The following is an 18,866-nucleotide window of genomic DNA, read 5'->3' on the forward strand; positions in this document are numbered from 1 at the left end:
TGTCCTCTCTGTGGCACTGTGTAATCACAGAGAAAAGGAATATAACGCTTTCCCGTCTTCGAGGGGATCTCTCTATCCTTCACGGACCCATCACAGATGTCGCTACCGGCAGCAATAGTTTGGTGCAAAGCTTTAATTCCACGTACGTCTCCTCGTAGAGGAGTGCACTAATTGAGCATCACACCGTTCTGTGAAGCAGGTCAGGTGTTCTGCCTGTTTTACAGAGAGGGAAACTGAGGCACAGAGCTGGGCATGGAACTCAGGAATTGCTGCCTCCCAAACCTGTGCTCCGACCATTACAACACACCTTCCCCAGAGCAGCATTACTGGTGTCCGCTTACGGGTGTCCCTGTACACCCCCCTATCCTTACACACCGGTAGCTTTTCATTTCTTGCCTTCTCTCTCTCTCCTGCCACACAAGCTGAGTATCCCAGCACAAGTACTTGAATAAACTCGGTGCTTTCCAGACTGTCTGAGTTCATTTCGTTCACTCCTCCCTCCCAACCAAACTGGCTTCTGTTAGCTCCTCATCCATCAGTAGGATTTGGCAGGGTCCCAGCTGACTGACAGATGATCTAAACCTGCCCTTGTCACGTCGGCCTGGTTCTGGGAGCCACGTGACAGGCAGAGTCAAGACAAAACGCTCCCAAGCCAGGGGTGGATCTATGTGGGGGAGAGAGGGAGACCGGAGATTGGGAACTGGACAATCTCTGGAAAAATGTACTGAGCAGTTCTTTTGCAAGCTGGCCTATGCGTTTGGAGCAGGCTGCCTGCCCATTTAGAGCACTGCCCCTGGCTAAGATGTAGCTCCGACAGCTGCCGATGCAAAGCAGTGCCCCCCATTGGCCCCGTTACTATCAGGGATGCGTGCGTGGTAATGTGATGCACAGATCTGTCTGCACGTGAATGTGGGTGCTCATAGGATTCCACCCTGCTGCTCGGACACAAACACTGGGGCGGGTGTAGAGATGCCGCCTTGCCCTTGGGGAGGCGGGTGTATGGAAGAGCCTGTGCATGGTAATTTGGGGGTGTCTGTGTGTGCATGTGGTAATGGTTGTGTACGTGTGTGGTGACTAAGCTGTGTATGCCAATGCTAATTGTGGGAGAGTTGTTATTGCAATCTGTGTATAGATACTGGGGGGGGGGGTAACAGTGGGGGTTCAAGCTGCTGATGGTGAGTGTGTGAGAGTTGTGAGGGCGGTGCGGGTGTGACTGGTGTCTGTGCGGGTGTGTGCGTTCCCCAGCCAATCTGGAAGAGTCAGGAATGATCGGTGTGTTATTCAATCAACTGCACCCGCAGCGCGGTGCCTCTAACTGCTGCCCTCTCCCCTCCCACCCCGGCCCACGGGGTTGCCGCTTCCCTTTGATTTCAACCCAGCCGGTTTATTTGAATCTACACACAGACGGGTTCTTTTTTCTCCTTCTTTTAAGCTGGGCAGCCCTGGCGTTTATGGCTCATGGCTTGGTGGCCCCTCCCATTTCCAGCCATCAGAGGAGGAGACTCCCGCCCCTCCCATGCAGCTGGGACTTGGGTTAGCGCCTTGGGCCCGATCCTGCCATCTCGCGAGATGCTCTTCAGGAGAGTCGTGCCTGAGGCAGGGCTGCAGGATCAGGCCCTTGGCGTGGAAGGGAAGATGCTACTCTGTGGGGCGTAACTGGGACTTGGGGTGGAATTCACAAAGGTATTTCAGTGCTTAAATCGCATTGAGATCAATGGGCCTTAGGCCCCTAACTACCGTTGTGGATCCCCCTCGTAGTGGTGCCTAGACCTTGGGCTGCTCACCCTCTCTGCCCAGCCCTCCCCTCTATGCTCTGTTCCGTTCCTCGGTCACCCAGAATAGGATAAGGCCCCATCTGTTTGGCTGATGACGCGGAATTGCGGTATTCTAGGAGGAAGCGTCATTTTCCAAAAGCTAGTGTTTGCTATCGAGCGGTGATGACGGGTCGTTAATCAATTATGGATAATATTTTAATTTTTGTAAAATGCGCTCGGGGATCCAGGCGTTTTCATCAACCCGTAAAAACAACCAAATAACTCAAACGGGGTGGGGGAGGGCAGGACTGCTTGTGCTTTGTGTCCATTGATACTAGGAAAGACGTGGAGAGAGGCAGCATTTGCTATGGGCACCGTTGGAAATACACCTTCAGCTGCCTTGTGTTTATTTCTTCATGATGCTGTGTCAAAAATCATGTCTCCCGGCGCCCCAGCAAGACTCTAGCAGAGTGGTTGTGTTTTAAAAGCTGGTCCCGAGGAAGATCAGAGCTGGATCTGAGCAGCCACACACACACACACACACACACACACACACACACACACACACACACACACACACACACACACACACACACACACACACACACACACACACACACCAGTTGTCTTTTATCAGCTGCTCTCCAGGTCTCTCTCACACACACACACACACACACACCAGTTGTCTTTTATCAGCTGCTCTCCAGGTCTCTCTCACTCACACACACACACACACACACACACACACACACACACACACACACCAGTTGTCTTTTATCAGCTGCTCTCCAGGTCTCTCTCACACACACACACACACACACCAGTTGTCTTTTATCAGCTGCTCTCCAGGTCTCTCTCTCTCACTCACACACACACACACACACACACACACACACACACACACACACACACACACACACCAGTTGTCTTTTATCAGCTGCTCTCCAGGTCTCTCTCTCTCTCACTCTCACTCTCACTCACACTCACACACACACACACACACACACACACACCAGTTGTCTTTTATCAGCTGCTCTCCAGGTCTCTCGCTCACACACACACACACCAGTTGTCTTTTATTAGCTGCTCTCCAGGTCTCTCTCTCTCTCACTCACACACACACACACACCAGTTGTCTTTTATCAGCTGCTCTCCAGGTCTCTCTCTCTCTCACTCTCACACACACACACACACACACACACACCAGTTGTCTTTTATCAGCTGCTCTCCAGGTCTCTCTCTCTCTCTCTCTCTCTCTCTCACACACACACACACACACACACACACACACACACACACACACACACACACACGCTCCCCAGGAAGCTGCGCGGTGGGTCTGGGCAGCTCCTTCCACGCACGTGTGCGCACCCCAAGTGATGCATGTGATGCGAGTGGTTCGTCACTGCTGATGTTGTCTTTGCAGAACGACTCGTGGAGCGAGCTGTACTCCTTTGCCCTGTTCATGTCGATGAGCCATATGCTCTGCATCGGGTACGGGAAGCAGGCCCCCGAGAGCATGACGGATATCTGGCTCACCATGCTCAGTATGATCGTCGGCGCTACCTGCTATGCCATGTTCATTGGCCACGCCACCGCCCTCATCCAGTCGCTGGACTCCTCCCGGCGCCAGTACCAGGAAAAGGTAGGGAGGAGCAGCGTGTCACGCCGAGGCGGGGGTTGTGGCTTGCGTTCGAGTGGGAAGCCTGGAAGATTTTTGACACTGGAGATGGTGCAGGCCTGCGGGCTGCTGGGAAGCTGCGTGACTGAGCGGGGCGCTTTGTTTGTGGGGTACTGGGATCATGGGAGGAGGACGTGTTGATTGCAGAACGAGTGCTCTGCTGGGCCCGATCCTGTGAGCATCTCCTGAGCTGGCCTCAAGGGGAGTCCAGGTTGTTCAGCATTGGCCCCAAAAGCACATGTTGGGGCGTGGGGGATGCTGTGCCCTGGGGGCACTATCTACCCATGGAAATGTCCCATCGAGGCCCTGCTCACTTGATCCCAGGTCCTGGGAATTCTGAGCGACCAGGGATGTTAGCCCATGTGCCTGGGCTGAATTCCTGCTTGGATGATTACCTTCTGCCCCCTGAAATCCCCCTCTGCAGTTTCAGCTGGGTACAGGGTTTTTTCCATCATTTCCAGCCCTGACCTAAGCAGATGTTCAGTGCAGCTGTTAAACAGCTGCCCCATTCCACCCCAGAGGTGGCTGCATTGCATGGGGAGGCGAACTGAATCCCTAGGTGTCCTTTGTTCACCATTTCGGGAGACGGGATATTATGTATTTTATTGCTGTGACAGCAATCTGGGCATGGACGCAAACTGGGGCTTGGTCCTACTGCGCTGTGGATAGACTTTGACTCTGTTCAAGTCCCCTGTAAATGAGCGACCCTTGTCTTCGGAGAATGTGCCAAGCGAGGGTTTTCATGACACTTGGACAACACTCTGTCTGAGGTAGAACTGAGAACCTTGGACAGGGAGACTTTCAAATCCCCTCCACTTAATAGCGGTGAGTCCAGGACCATGGACAGACTAGGCTCAAGCGCTCAAGGGGGATTCAGACCTGCACACGGAGACGCGAGCCCCAGCCATCTTCAGAATCATGACCCTGTCATGGAGTCCCCGGGCGATGCTCTGGAACTGCTGGTCACCTGATCCCTTTGTCTCCAACACCTTCAGTTGGCACCTTTGCAGAGGAGGGGCCCAGGCCATCAGTTGCCAGGAGACAGAGTGTCGGGCATTTATGTACCCTGGCCCTTTGCTCTGCAGCAACCATACACCCTTATCCCACCCCCTAGATACTTAAGAACTGCATAGGGGAAACTGAGGAAAACATTAAGAACAGTCCCACTTCGACACAGCCCCCGAGTGCAGGAACTGAGCTGTTCTATTAAGGGGGAACCAAGAGGCCTGTTGGAACAGTGCAATTGACCAGACCCCCGAGGGACGCCACTCTTTTAAATAACACAGAGCAGGTGCGTCTCCCGTTATCTTTAAAACACGGGCATAACCCCTGGAGACTTCAGATCCCAGTGTGCAACGGGGCATCCTGATCAAAGCCAGGGCCACGCAAGATGAACCAGGGCAAGCATGGGGTCTGTGAGCTGTACTGTCGTATTGCAGGGGTGGGTGGGGCAGGCTGTGTGCCAGGCTGAAGGCAGCCTGGTGTTAGAGAGAGGGATTAACAGGGCCTAAGATTTAGGCAAACGGGCCCATGGTTCAGGCAGGAGAATTTTGGCTGCATGGCATTTTTGGGGACGGAGCTTGGCTTTGGAAACTTGCATCCCCCTTGGCTCCGGCTGTAGCAGGGGACTGGCCCATCCTGGCAGGAGAGGCAGGAGGTCTGTGAGCTGCAACCCCGGAGTTTACATCCTCACCAGATTGCCGTTTCCCTCCATTAGCCGGTGTCCCGGGGGAGCCTGCGCTGCCGGAACGCGGCCTGCTCCATATGCGCCTCCCCGGGGAGCATTCGGGGAGCTCATCAAGACAGGCCTGGAATCCTGAGGGCTCCCGTGGGGTTGTGTGCGCGTGGCAATCGCTCCTCCACCAGCCAGGGCTGCAGCTGCTTCTTGGGTCCTGGGGTGGGGGAGAGATTCTCATCGGAGGAGCCTGCCCAGCCCCCATTGCTCAAGCAGACGGACCGCCCTGCTCACGGCTCAGACCCCTCCCTCGTTGGGAGGGCTGGCATTTGTATGGCGAGCGCCCCAGGAGCCTTGCACCATAGGCAGAGCGCCCTCTAGAAAGGGCCAGAGCCTGAGCTCCTTAGTGAGGACTCCAGGATCTTGCCCACTGAGAGCGCCTCTTCTGAACCCTCTGCCAGAGGGTGTTTCCAGCTCACTCGATCCTTTTGTCGCCATCCTGACCAAGCTCCCTCGCTGCATGGGTGTCTGCTGTTGGGAGAGACGGGGGTCCGGGGATGCTAGTGATTGGAGCAGCTGCCAAAGGGAGCGGGCTGCAAGGCCGGTGTGGCTGGGAGCTGCTGTGCTCTTCCCTGCAAGGTGACCTCCCCGCTCCACCCCTGGAGCTGGGAAAGCGACACTGGCAAATTGCTGCAATGGAGTGAGGCTGCCCAGGGAGCTGTGCCAAGCGCCAGGGAGCAGCCAAGGGGCTTGGCTGGAGCGTGGCAGGGAGGGGAGTGAATTCACGGGCAGCAGTTAGAGACCTGCAGCGTGTGACGGCGACAGAGCTCCGCTGTGGATACAAACTCCTCCTATCACCCCCCCATCTTCCCCCCCATGCTCCCTTGCACTCCCCAAGCAGTTGCCCCATCTCCTACTCCCCACATCCATCCACCTTTCTTCCCCCCATATTCTCCCCCCTCCTCACCAGCGGGAGGCAGGACACCTGGGTTCCGTTCCTGGCTGTGCCACTGACCCACTGTCTAACCGTGGGGCTCTCTGTGCCTTCATTTCCCCCATCTCTACAATGGGGGTCACAGCCCATAACAGAAAGAGGGGCCAAGCTGGGAGATTGGGGTGCAGCTCCAAGTTGGGATTCAAACCCCCAAAAGCCCGGGGGGAGATATTCAGAAATGGGGGGAGGTGAGATCAGGCCTCGTACTCCCAGCTCGTTGGGACCCTGATGTTGGGCAAACAATCAGAGTCTTGCTGAAAGTGAGCCCTGCTCTGGTGCTGAGTCAAAGAAATTGGCACCCAGCAGCTGAGACCTCCTGCTTTATCACAGCCCAGGCTTGATTTGTGCTAGAGCTGGCCAAGGCTGAGCCCCGGCGCCTCCGGGCCTGGCCGTTCGGAGCCCCGGCGCCTCCGGGCCTGGCCGTTCGGAGCCCCGGCGCCTCCGGGCCTGGCCGTTCGGAGCCCCGGCGCCTCCGGGCCTGGCCGTTCGGAGCCCCGGCGCTTCTGTTTGCCGCATAGGATGTGAAAGTAAAAAAAGGTTGCTTGAGCCCTGGCCCCTCTTTCCTTGCAAATGAAGCCCTGATCAGAGCCTTACCCAGCTGGAACCCCCAGAACCACCTTCCTGATCCAGAACGACCTGCTGCTCTAGAAGTAAAACATCTCGCTGAGCTAGAACGATCTGCTGCTCTAGAGCCAGAATGACTGGCTGATTGAGCACATCAGCCTCGATCAAGACCCCTTGATTCTCCGAGCGGACCCTGCTCCCCTGGCCTTTCCCTTCCTCAGCTGCCCGCCCCTCGCTTTCCTGCATCCGTAGCTTTCCAGCTATCTATGATCCCCTTCGATGCTGTTCACTGGGGGGCGCTCAGGTCGCTGTGTCTCTGATGAAGGTGAACTGGTGAAAAGCAGCAACTTCCCCCCGCCACTGGGCTGAGAACTCATGTGCTGGGGACTTTGACAGGTCATGGGGGGTGGAGGAGCCAGACAGCCGCGGAGAGTGTCAGGCGGGCAGAGAGACCTGCCAACGGCTGGCTGGAGTCCTTGGAGCGGGAGCCTGTCACTGGCTGGGAGTGAGCGCAGCTGGGCAAAGACGAGCAGCTCTGTTTGTGGCTCTCTCTGGGGAGGGGGAGATCTGCGGGTGGCTGTTGGGATGGGGCTCGGGGCTGGAGCTGACAGCAAAGGGATGAGGGCCCCAAGGGCACCCAGCAGCACACACAGAGCTCCCCGGGTGCCAGTGGTTTGGCGCCCATGGGTGACGCTGCGATGCAGGCGCAGGTAGGGATCGGCCTGAGCTACACCTGGGTTTGCGGGGCAGGGGTGGCGGGGGGGGGGGGATCTGAGATCGCACCAATCTCTGTTAAAGGCCCCAGATGACAGAGCTCCCACCCGCACTGTTTGAATAACTGAGAGGCCCTGACCCCGAGCCCCATCTCCAGACACCGCCAGGCTGCTGGGACATCCCGCTATAGCCCCGCTCTCTGCGATGGGCCGACCCAAACGCTTGGGACGTTTGGGCTCTGGCTGGTCTGCAGCTAACGCCTGTGATTGGTTTTGTCCCCCCCCCGACAGTACAAGCAAGTGGAGCAGTACATGTCCTTCCACAAGCTGCCCGCCGACTTCCGGCAGAAGATCCACGACTACTACGAACACCGCTACCAGGGCAAGATGTTCGACGAGGACAGCATCCTGGGCGAGCTGAACGAGCCCCTGCGGGAGGTGAGGAGCCCTCCCCGGGGGGCAGGTGTCACCCCTAGAGTGAGGCGGGGGCTGCCCTACCCCAAGAGCCAGGCTGGGGGGAGGAACCCGAGGGAAACGAGGGTCCCCCTTCTCCCCGCCTCCTGTCCACCTGCCTCTTCCCCCGCTCACCCCCTTCCCCTCCTCCCCCGTAGGAGATTGTGAACTTCAATTGCCGCAAGTTGGTGGCCTCCATGCCCCTCTTCGCCAACGCGGACCCCAACTTCGTCACGGCCATGCTCACCAAGCTGAAGTTCGAGGTCTTCCAGCCGGGCGACTACATCATCCGCGAAGGCACCATCGGCAAGAAGATGTACTTCATCCAGCACGGCGTGGTGAGCGTCCTCACCAAGGGCAACAAGGAGATGAAGCTCTCTGATGGCTCCTACTTCGGAGGTGAGTGCCCACGGGAGGCCCCCGTGCTCGCTGGCCTTATTCCGTGGACACGGCTGCAGGGGGATGGTAAGCGTCGGGCTGGCCCTGCCGTTCTCCAGGTTGGATGCTGCGTCCCTGGTAAGTGGGAGCGACCTTCTGTGACGAACTGGGACTGTTCTTAATGTGGCCTTTGAATGCTGAGTGGGGAGGTTGGCTGGGACGGTCTGCATTGGGGGGATGGGAGACTGGCCTTGAGGGAAGATACCTGAGCATGTAACTGAGAACCCAGGAAGGGGGTTGGAGGCCAGGTGACACCTCTGCCCGGGAAACTGGACAAAGGCTGGGGGAGGAGCCGGGGAGAGGCTGGGTGAGAGACGCTGGAGAGAGTTAGGTTTTCAGGAGCTGGCTGGTGTAATGGAGGGGAGCCCAGATGGGGCTCTGACCCCCCCAATGGGGCTGTGGTGCCCCTGAGACCCCAAGATGGACCTAACTGGGGGGGTCCTGTTGTCTGTACCTGCAAGACCTGTCTTGGACTGTGTTCCTGTCGTCTAAATAAACCTGCCGCTTTACTGGCTGGCTGAGAGTCATGGTGAATCCCAGGAAGCCGGGGGTGCAGGGCCTTGTCTCCCCACATTCTGTGACACCTTCTGTGCAAGTCCCACTAGGACAGCGCTTGGTTCCCACGGGAGGGGGCTGTGGGCTAGTGTTTAAAGCTGTGACCAGGAGCCAAAACTCCTGGCTTCTATTCCTGGCTGGGCCATAGACTTGGCCAGGTCGCTCCTTCTCTGTGCCTGTTCTGTGTCTCCTGGGAGGGTTGTGAGGCTGGCTGGGTTAGCGTGTGATGTCTCCTGATGGCGGGCACTAGCGCGGGCACCGTTTTATTGTAACATCTGGGTCCCTCTCTTCCCCCCCCCCCCCCCCCGCCAGAAATCTGTTTGCTGACGCGGGGCCGCCGCACGGCCAGCGTCCGGGCCGACACCTACTGCCGCCTCTACTCGCTCTCGGTGGATAACTTCAACGAAGTGCTGGAGGAGCACCCCATGATGAGACGGGCCTTCGAGACCGTCGCCATCGACCGCCTCGACCGCATAGGTACTGGGGGGCAGGGACGCTGGTCCGATCCACGAGCTGGGGACACTCCCAGGGCCCATCCCCTCTCACGCTGGCTCGCACAGGCCCCCTGCGATCATTCCTGGGCTCAGGCCTCCGATGCAAAGGGGACCCACCTGGGGGACAGCCTCTGGGCTGACTCCTGAGGTCCAGTTGCTGCTGAGGATCTGAGTTTCAGGAGCTGTGCAGAAGTTTGGCTGCCCCGTAACCAGAATGTCCCGGGCAGCAGTTGAAGTGGGAAGAGGCGCTGATAGCATCAGAGGAGCAAAGATAACGGGAGGCGAGGGGGATGGATAGAGGACACTAGATGTTAATAGGGAGAGTGTAGCGTGTGGGCTGCAGGGGGCAGTCCTTGCTATCTGTGCCGGGTTCTCTCCCCAGGACAGGGGACGGGTGGTTTCCTCTCTGGATCTCAGTCAGGCGTTGGACCTCGGGGCCTTGTCCCCTCTTTAAAAGCGCCCCACGAGGTTTCCCACGTGCCCCACAAATCCTGCTGGGAATGGCCAGTTAGATTCGCTCCCTCCCCTGTGTGCTGAGATGGGGTCGGTCAGCTCCTCCCAGAGGCTGGGCTTGGAGAGCCTCCTCTGCCTGCCTCCAATTTCCCTCCTCCCCTGCCGCCTCCTTCCCCTCTTTGGGACCCCAGGGGCAGCCCCGCATCCTCCTGCAGAGCTGGCAGCTCGGGCATTGGCGGCCCCTGGTACCCGAGCACTAAGGAGGCAGGGAGAGGCCTAGCTGCAGCCATCCACACCTGCTCATCAGTTTCCTTTTCGCTCCCACAAATCCCTCTTCAAGCTCACCGCCTGCCCCAGTCCTCGCTGTCCCGCCCTTCCCGGGGGAGTCCTGGCTCGCCGAGACTCCCCCATGCTCCATCGCACGGGGGGCCCTTCCCTGCAGCCAGCTGCTGCCAATCGGAGGAGCAGGAGGAGGGAGTGGGGCATTTTCCCTTTGCCGGGGGCGGAGTGCCCATCAGCTAGCGAGGGAGCCAGAGGATGCGAGAGGGGCTGTCAGTGAAGGCTGATTTATGGTCACTGGGGCATTTAAAACCTAGGCGGTAAGGAACAGCCCGGGGAGGACGAGCCGACCATGTATAGGCCAGAGCTGGGTCAATAATGATTCTTTTGTTCGGTGACACTTCTGCCATTTTCCAGACGTTTCGGTCCATCGAAAAGGTTCGTTTTGGGTCTGTGCCCAGAGCAGGGATTTGAACCTGGCTCTCGCACATCCCCGATGGGTTCCCTGGGCTAAAGGGTATGGGGGGGGAAGCTGCCGCAGCCGCACCCTCTCCACTCCTCCCTTTTGTCATCGGCCGAACTATTCACAGCAAATTCGCGACCAGTTTGGGGTCGACCCAAACCGCACTTTCCATCGAATAAACTGTCTGAAAAGTATCATGCCGCGTCGGGTGCCAGGACTCCGGCGTCTGCCGTGGCCGGGGAGCTGCTAAAGTTACCCAGTTACGACGGTCAAACACGTCACGGGGAGAAGGTCTGGACACAGGGAGGCACGCGCGAGGCATGGAGGGGGGTCGGTGCTGTGCCAGGGCGGGATAAAGAGTCGGGCTGGGGGACCGCATGCAGGAGGACAATGATGGGGCTGTGACTAACCCCCCCCCTTTTTTTTCCCCTTCCCCACCCCCCAGGGAAGAAGAATTCCATCCTGCTGCACAAGGTCCAGCACGACCTGAACTCCGGGGTCTTCAACAACCAGGAGAACGAGATCATCCAGGAGATCGTCAAGTACGACCGGGAGATGGTGCAGCAGGCGGAGCTGCGGCACCACACGGCCATATACGCGCCCGTCCAGCCCCAGGTGACCTCGGCCATCGCCACCCTGCAGCAGGCCGTCGCCATGAGCTTCTGCCCCCAGATGGCCAGCCCCCTGGTGAGCTCCGTGGCCCTCGGTTCGCCCAGGATGATGCGGCGCCTGCAGTACGCCCAGGGCGTCCCTGGCCCCTTCTCCGTCTCCCCGGTGCTGCTCCAGCAGCAGCTGCCGCCCCGGCCCACCTCCGCCGGCACCTTCGCCTCGGTGGTGTCCAGCCCTCCGACCCAAAGCCCCCGAGCCAGCCGGACGTTCCCTTACGCCGCCCAGGGTCAGTCGGGCTCCCAGCTGTCCCTGACTCAGCAGACGGCTCCTGGCTCGCCCCAGCGGCTGGCCGTCCACAAAAGCACACAGGCCCTGCACACGAGCAGCCTGAGCGAGGAGTCGAGGCCTTTGTCAGCCTCGCAGCCCTCCCTGCCTCACGGGGTCTCGCAGACCATGACCCAGAGCCCTCCGCCCTCGGCCCACGAGTCCAGCACCTCCGTCGCCGGGGTCCAGGCTTCGGCCTCCCCTGGCTCGGGCCCCCAGGCCGGGTTCAGAGGGGCGGTGCCGCCCCACATGGCCCTATCCCACCAGATGTCCACGGGCTCTGTCTACGCGGGGGCAGCCGGCAGCCAGCAGGACTCGAGCGGCGCCCGGAAGGATTCGGTGGTCAGTGCCCCCGACACGGACCCAGCCAAATCCAGGCTCTCTTCCAACTTGTGACCTTTGCTTCTTGCCCGCTGATCCCGGGCAGGGGGGGTAACGGTGGGGCTGCCAAGCAGCAGCAAGTTGCACCGTCTCCACGCTCCCGCCTGCTTGTTTCCAACTGGCGAAGGCCTCACCCTGGCCCGCTCCCTAGGGGAGTGGAAATCAAAGGGTTAATGAGCCCCAGAGCCGACCGTGGGGGTCGCCACCACCTGACTCTAAACCTGCGGCCGGGGCTTGTGACCCAGCGGGGGCCTGCCCCCTTCTGTACAGAGCACAGCAGCCGGGCGTCGCTTCCACACGCTTTGCCCGGAGAGGCCAGGGTAGGAGGGGCGTGGACAGAGGCCCCTGCCGTTCCCTGGGCCGGGGGAGGTCCAGTCGAGCCTCCCACACGCGCCCCGATGAATCATCTATGACCAAAGTCCAGCCCCATCGCCCGCTGCCACCGCCCGTGTGAAGAGCATCGTCCATCCGAACCCACTGACTGCACCATAGAAGCCATAACTAGTTAATCTCTTGATTATGAAATCTGTATATTATATATATATATATATATGACTATAGCTGTGTGCACAGGGCCCCCCTCGTAGGGCCGCCCACGGGAGCCCACACGCACCGTATAGCCAGGCGCCGCGACGGCGCAGGGCTCTGTGGAGCGGGTCGCCCACCCCGGGGCCTGGCGGGCGAGTGAGGAGTAGCCAGAGGGGGCTGAGCCCCTGCCAGGCCCTGCCAAGTTCCCCACCCAACGTGTTCTGCCTCCTGGCACTGGCCTGTGCGCAACCCGAGCCCTGTGCCACATGTGGGGATGTGTTTGGGGGGGGGGGATTTGGAAGGGGACGGGCGCCTTGGCTGAGTGGTTCTGTCTGCAAAGGCCCCTGAGGACGGGCGCTTCCTGGGGCTGCCACTTCCTCTGCCCTTGCTGGGCTAGCCTGTGGGGCTGGACGCTTCTGCCCCTCCCCCCCCTCCCCCCCGCAAACCTCATCCTGCCCCTGCCTCGTGCCCTGGCTCCTCTCTGCTCCCCCCAGCGCGTCGCCTCGTCCCCCTCCCCCCGCTCTCTGCTCCCCCCCAGCGCCTCGCCTCGTCTCTCCGCTCCCCCCAGCACCTCACCTCGTCCCCCTCCCCCCCGCTCTCTGCTCCCCCCAGCGCGTCACCTCATCCCCCTCCCCTCCAGCGTGTCGCCTCGTCCCCACCCTCACTCTCTGCTCCCCCCCAACGCCTTGCATCCCCCCTCCCCCCGCTCTCTGCTCCCCCCCAGCGCCTCGCCTCGTCCCCCTCCCGCCCCACTCTCTGCTCCCCCCAGCGCGTCACCTCATCCCCCTCCCCTCCAGCGTGTCGCCTCGTCCCCACCCTCACTCTCCGCTCCCCCCAGCGCCTCGCCCCCCCGCTCTCCGCTCCCCCCAGCGCCTTGCCTGCCCCCTCCCCCGCTCTCTGCTCCCCCCCAGCGCCTCGCCTCGTCCCCCTCCCCCCGCTCTCTGCTCCCCCCACCGCCTCGCCTCGTCTCGTCCCCCTCCCCCCGCTCTCTGCTCCCCCTCAGCGCGTCGCCTCATCCCCACCCCCTTGGCATCAGAGGCAGAGAGGAGGGGATCTCTTCCCCAGGGGCTAGTGCAATCCCTAGCCCCACTTCCAGCCTGCCCCCCCCCCCAATTGCCTTTGTGTACACCTCCCTCGCTCTGTTCCAAGGAGCGGCCTCCAGCCCCTGCTGCCTGGCCCGGGGGCCTGGGGAGGGGGGCCCGGGCCAGGAGGCCCCAGTTCCCATCTCGCTTGCTGAATGTTTTCTATGTTTTAAATAGAAAAATCAATGTCAAGCTGCTCAACACCTCCCCCCCCCGCATCCTCCTCTTCTCCCATCCTCCCCCCACATAGTTTAACGGGCAGAGCAAGGGACCAGGCGGTCTAGTTCCTGGCTCTGGCCCGACTCGCTGTGTGGCTTTGGGCAAGTCGCCTCACCTCTCTGTGCCTCGGTTTTCCCATCTGTAAAATGGGGATAATAATACTTACCTACGTGACAGCATGAGGGGTTGGGAACCAAAGTGCTTTGCGAGCCTTGCAACAGAGATGGGCAAAGTATTATTATTATTAGCATCCCTGCGCTCTGCTGTCCCGTCTCCTCACCTTCCCAGGGCACACCTGCCTGGCACCCCATCCCAGCGGGCGCCTGCAGACACCAGGACGCGCACTGAGAACATTTGAAAGCCTGGAGCCAGCCCTCGTGGGCACTGACACCCCCTCTCCCATGGGAGGGTCCAGGGTCCTAGGGAAAACTTGCTCTGATCTCTCTCTGTCGGTGGGCCCCACACGCCCCCTCCGGGATGCTGGCACAACAGCTCTCATTGGCAGGAGAGTCGTGTGCTCAGAACCTGTATCTGGATCCCTTCCCTGCCGTCCCTGCAGTGCCATCAATTCACATAGGTGACACTGAAGGTAAGTGTCGGGGATGAGGGGGTCGGGGATGCGACGAGGAGAGGGTTGGCTTTGGGGACTCCTGGCAGAGCAGGTAGGCTCCAGGAGGCAGCTGGGCACCGTCTCCGGGGGTGGCTGCCCCCTCTTGACATTGGCACTTTGCAACCTGGGCGGCTGTTCGGTTTTCAAGTGCAATATTGAAACGGAAAGCGCTGGGCTCGGCGAGCGTCGTCCATTCCCTCCTGCCACCCTCATCACTGCAATAAGCCAGCGGACACAAAGACGACTCCGCCTCTAGCCCGGCCCCTGGCCCGCAGGCCGCCGGGGCTGTGTGTGGGGTGCACGAGCAAAACCCCTTTCCCCGGGGGCTCCTGCTTTGTCCTACAAAAGCTAATTCCTAAGCGAGCTTCCGTCGTGCTGGGGGGGGGGGGGGGGCAAAATCCCCATTAGCTTAGTAAGAAAAGAAATGGGGCGAGGGCTTTGTGGTTGATGAATCCAGAGCGGGTTGGCAGTGGGGCCCCACTTCCCATCAGCCCCTCGATTTGGGGGCTACACCAGCCAAGGGGACAGCATTAGAGGCCGGGTCAAATGACCCCGCCCTCCTTCCCTCCACAGCCAAACGCCCAACTGGGGAGAGCTTGGGTCTGAACTTGGCAGCGGGGGCCTATCGCTGTAGCTGAAGCGCCAGGAGTGTAGGGCAGGGGGGTTACCACGTCTTGCCAGGACCGGCTGCCCCAACCCTTCCAGCCGCCTCGCAGTGTTTAGCGCCCCCCAGCGTCTGTGGTGTCTGCATGTGTGTGTCTGTCTCGCCGTTGGGCCTGCTGTGTGCGTCTTTCGTCCCGTGTGCGTCTGCCTATGTGGGGAGGTGCCGCATTGTCTGCATCTGGAAGACAGGGCTTGTTGTTGGGGCGGGGGGGGGGGCAGAAGAAGCTGCTTGAGGGCCGGGGCGGGGGGAGAATTAGCCCTGGGCGTGTGAAGGGGGGTGTTTCTCCCTCCTGCTTTCCATGTACAGGGCTGGAATTCAGCTGCCCCAGCTTGGGGCTGGTAGGGGGAAGATCTCACGCTCACTGATTTCCCACCCTGAGAGGTATCCGGACTGCTCCTTTCTCCAGCCTGGTCTCCCTAGCAGAGGCAGAACTGACTGAAGGTGCCACTCACAGAGGTGTGTGATCGATCAGCCTATATCTGGCTCCCAACAGTGCAGGCATCAGCCCTTGCCCCACCCGCTCCCCTGCTGCGAGGGCCCCTAAACGTGTTCTGCCACCCTGATGGGGGTCTAAACAGCACCGCTGAGGTAGGGGCCAGACTGCCAAAGCCAGCTGAGCCTAGGGGCGAAAGGGATCCTGCCCCCCGATCTCTTGTGTTACCTGGATTCCTCCCAGGTAAGACACTGTGGGGAGGGGAGCAAACACTGCTTGGTGCAGCTGCACTTGGACTTGCAGCCAGGTTGCCCAGTAACCAGCCCATTCCCCTCCTTAAGAAGAACAGGAGGACTTGTGGCACCTTAGAGACTAACAAATTTATTTGAACATAAGCTTTCGAGAGACCGGAAAGAGCCGGGGGTCCCCATCCTCCTGCATTTTGTGACGGCTCCCTACGGTACATGTTCCCTGAAATCTCAGACTCAGGTTGGTTCACCTGAGCAGAAGCAGGTGATCATTTTTCTCCCCTTAAAGGGGATCTGAAGAGCACAGTCCCGGGAGGTTTCTTAACGTCCGGGGCAACGTGCTGGGACTGACTTTGGGGTTGTAGGAAGAGCGTCTGTTTTTCTAGTCCAGCAGGAGTGGAGCTTTTAGGAAGGGGACGCTCCTTTTAGTGCTTTTCTCGCCTTCGATTTGAGTTTGTCGCACGGGTGCATTAGTGCTTCGTGCGTGAATTTTTTATGCACGGTTCCCTGGGGCGGGGGGCACTGGCGGCGATTCGTAAGCGTTTTTAAAAGCTGGCGCGGCACGCTCCAGCCCGTGGGGGCTGGGACCTCCTGGCAGAGGCTTGTTGGAAAGCCAGCCCTGTCCTGGCACTGATGAGATGGGGGACAGGGAGAGAAAAGCTGGCTGGGGGGCAGCACAACCCCTTGGCCTGGTGAGTAGTATTTGTGTCACGCCTGGCCGGCGATGAGGCGTTCTTGCTTTAATCCTCGACGTCTATCCACCGCGGACAAGGCAAAGAGCGGGCAAACGGTCAACGTGTTTATTATCGATACTACTTACTAATCTCCTTATTACGCTAACGTGTAACCGGTACCTTTTCTAAGGCAGAGGCAGGTGAGCTGTGTGTGCTAACGCCTGTATTCCTAGCATCCTTGCGCCTTTCATGTTGAATGTATAACCGATAACGGAACTCGGGGTGACACAAGCCAATCAAAGCGCCCCGGCGCTATGGAGACGGCGGGATTGTGTCACTGGCGCCTGTTTCCGTCGGAGAATCCACCTTTTTTTCATCCAGACCATCCTGTGCAATAAACATGGCAGCACTGGCAGAGCTACGCCGGCGTCCGTCTCTTTTCACTGCCGCCTGTCACGTTCCCATGGGCCTTCTCCTCCCCTGCCTCGCCTTGTCTCCACTCCGGCCGGCTGCCCCGGTTTCTTTCTATCTTCTACTTCCTCTCCTCACCCCAGGCTTGCTGCAACGGTTCATAGAATCTCAGGGCTGGAAGGGACCTCAGGAGATATCTAGTCCAACCCCCCCGCTCAAAGCAGGACCAACCCCACCTAAATCATCCCAGCCAGGGCTTTGTCAAGCCAGGCCTTAAAAACCTTTAAGGGTGGAGATTCCACCACCCTAAATAACCCATTCCAGTGCTTCACCACCCTCCTAGTGAAATAGTTTTTCCTAATATCCAACCTAGACCTCCCCCACTGCAACTTGAGACCATTGCTCCTTGTTCTGTCATCTGCCACCACTGAGAACAGTCTAGATCCATCCTCTTTGGAACCCCCCTTCAGGTAGTTGAAAGCAGCTATCAAACCCCCCTCATTCTTCTCTTCTGCAGACTAAACAATCCCAGTTCCCTCAGCCTCTCCTCATAAATCATGTGCTCCAGCCCCCTAATCATTTTTGATGCCCTCCACTGAACTCTCTCCAATTTTTCCACATCCTTCTTGTAGTGTGGGGCCCAAAACTGGACACAGTACTCCAGATGAGCCTCACCAATGTCAAATAGAGAGGAATGATCACGTCCCCACCCCGCCCACCTCCAAGTGCAGCTCAGAAACATCAAGGCCATCACTCCCAGCCCGGTAGGGTGCTCACAGTGGTTCCTCTCCCACCAGGGGGTGCTGGCTCTGGAGAGGAGGCGTCTTTCCCAGCAGGAGGTGCTGTAGGGGGTAGGGAAGGAGCTCCTAGCTACTCCAGTCCTGGCACCGGCACGGTAGGGCCTGCTGTCAGAAGCCAGTGGCAGCTGGGTCTGTCCCTCTGCATTTCTCTCCAGCTCTGTTGCCAGGTGGAGATGTTAAACAGACTCATGTTGAGGATTTTTGTAGCTGAAGAAAGCCCCAGGGCGGCTCGTGCAGCCGTGGTACGTGACCGAGCCGCCCAGCCCATTCCAATGTGTCATTTGTTTTAGTCCCCACTGGTCCAAGACCATCTTTAGCCTCCTCCCGCACAGGGGGGCACTGCCCCCCCCCCCCCCGGCACACAACTCCATGCTACGCAGGCCAGTCTCACCCCTCCTATAGACCGCGGCTCCTAGATGCCAAGGCCAGATGCAATGCCTAGTCTGACCTCCTCCAAAGCCCAGGCCAGACATGCTTCCCTGCCAAGTCTTGTCTCAGATTCTATGACCTGGGCACCTACGTCCCGGGGGGCAGGAACTATTTGTAGCATGGGAGTGCTGAGAGCCACTGAACCAAACTAAACCCTGTCTAGAATGGCAGCCACCTCCCTACTTCCAGCAGCCTCTTGGGAGGTTGGGCAGCAGGGCCGACTCCAGGCACCAGCCCTCCAAGCATGTGCTTGGGGCAGCACCTGGAGGGGGGCGGCACTCACCCGGGGAGAGCAGGGCCGCGGCCGGGCTCGCCACCCTCCTCCCGGCGCTCCGGCCGGTCGGGGAGAGCGCTCTGGCCAGCTGGGGAGAGCGGGGCCATGGCAGGCTCGCCGCCCTCCCCGCCGGGGGGCGGCGGGAGGCTTTTTTGCCTGGGGCGGCAAAAACGCCAGAGCCGGCCCTGTTGGGCAGGCTCCCCCCGGGGTAACGCCAACCAGCGTGAAGGCAGCAGCCCGTTGGCGGGGGGAGGCCATGGCTTCGCCAGTGCAACGGAAAGTTGAGCCTTAACTCCTGGGCGTGGCTCTCCGAAGACAAATGCCCCCGTCTCCAGCGGGGAGCCCAGCGATGCGAGCCCCTTTCCCCCCGTCCGCCCCCCCTTAAGAAAAGCTGAGGGACTAGTCTGACCCTCCTCCCAGCTTGTTCAATTTGGTTCTTCCAGCAGGACAGGAAAAAAACATCGCAAAGCAGCAGCTGCAATCTCTGGCCTGAGGAAGCGAAGGGTGATTAACGGGGCTCTTGTTCCTAATGGCTTCTCGGGCTTATTAACACCCACTTGCTTTGGTGGGTCCTTTATCTCCCCCCCCCATCTCTGCTCAACCAAGCTTTTAGCAGGCTGTGTTATCTCTGCCCGGGAAGGTAATTCATATCCAATCCTGTCCC

At 59.6% G+C, this 18,866-nt stretch overlaps 1 protein-coding gene across 2 annotated transcripts in view; it reads left to right on the forward strand.

Moving 5' to 3' along the window:
- HCN2 (hyperpolarization activated cyclic nucleotide gated potassium and sodium channel 2) overlaps positions 1–12,319 on the forward strand; it is a 38,932-nt gene extending 26,613 nt beyond the window's left edge. For both annotated transcript variants that reach the window (XM_054013709.1, XM_054013708.1), the window contains exons 4-8: positions 3,181–3,399; positions 7,673–7,819; positions 7,993–8,233; positions 9,140–9,304; positions 10,962–12,319. In XM_054013709.1, the coding sequence (XP_053869684.1) occupies positions 3,181–3,399; positions 7,673–7,819; positions 7,993–8,233; positions 9,140–9,304; positions 10,962–11,845 (1,656 nt within the window). In that variant the 3' untranslated portion in view covers positions 11,846–12,319. The remainder of the gene's footprint in view (positions 1–3,180; positions 3,400–7,672; positions 7,820–7,992; positions 8,234–9,139; positions 9,305–10,961) is intronic.
- The last annotated feature ends 6,547 nt before the right edge of the window (positions 12,320–18,866 follow it).

This window comes from Malaclemys terrapin, chromosome 24 (assembly GCF_027887155.1).
Source record: "Malaclemys terrapin pileata isolate rMalTer1 chromosome 24, rMalTer1.hap1, whole genome shotgun sequence".
Taxonomy (NCBI): domain Eukaryota; kingdom Metazoa; phylum Chordata; order Testudines; family Emydidae; genus Malaclemys; species Malaclemys terrapin.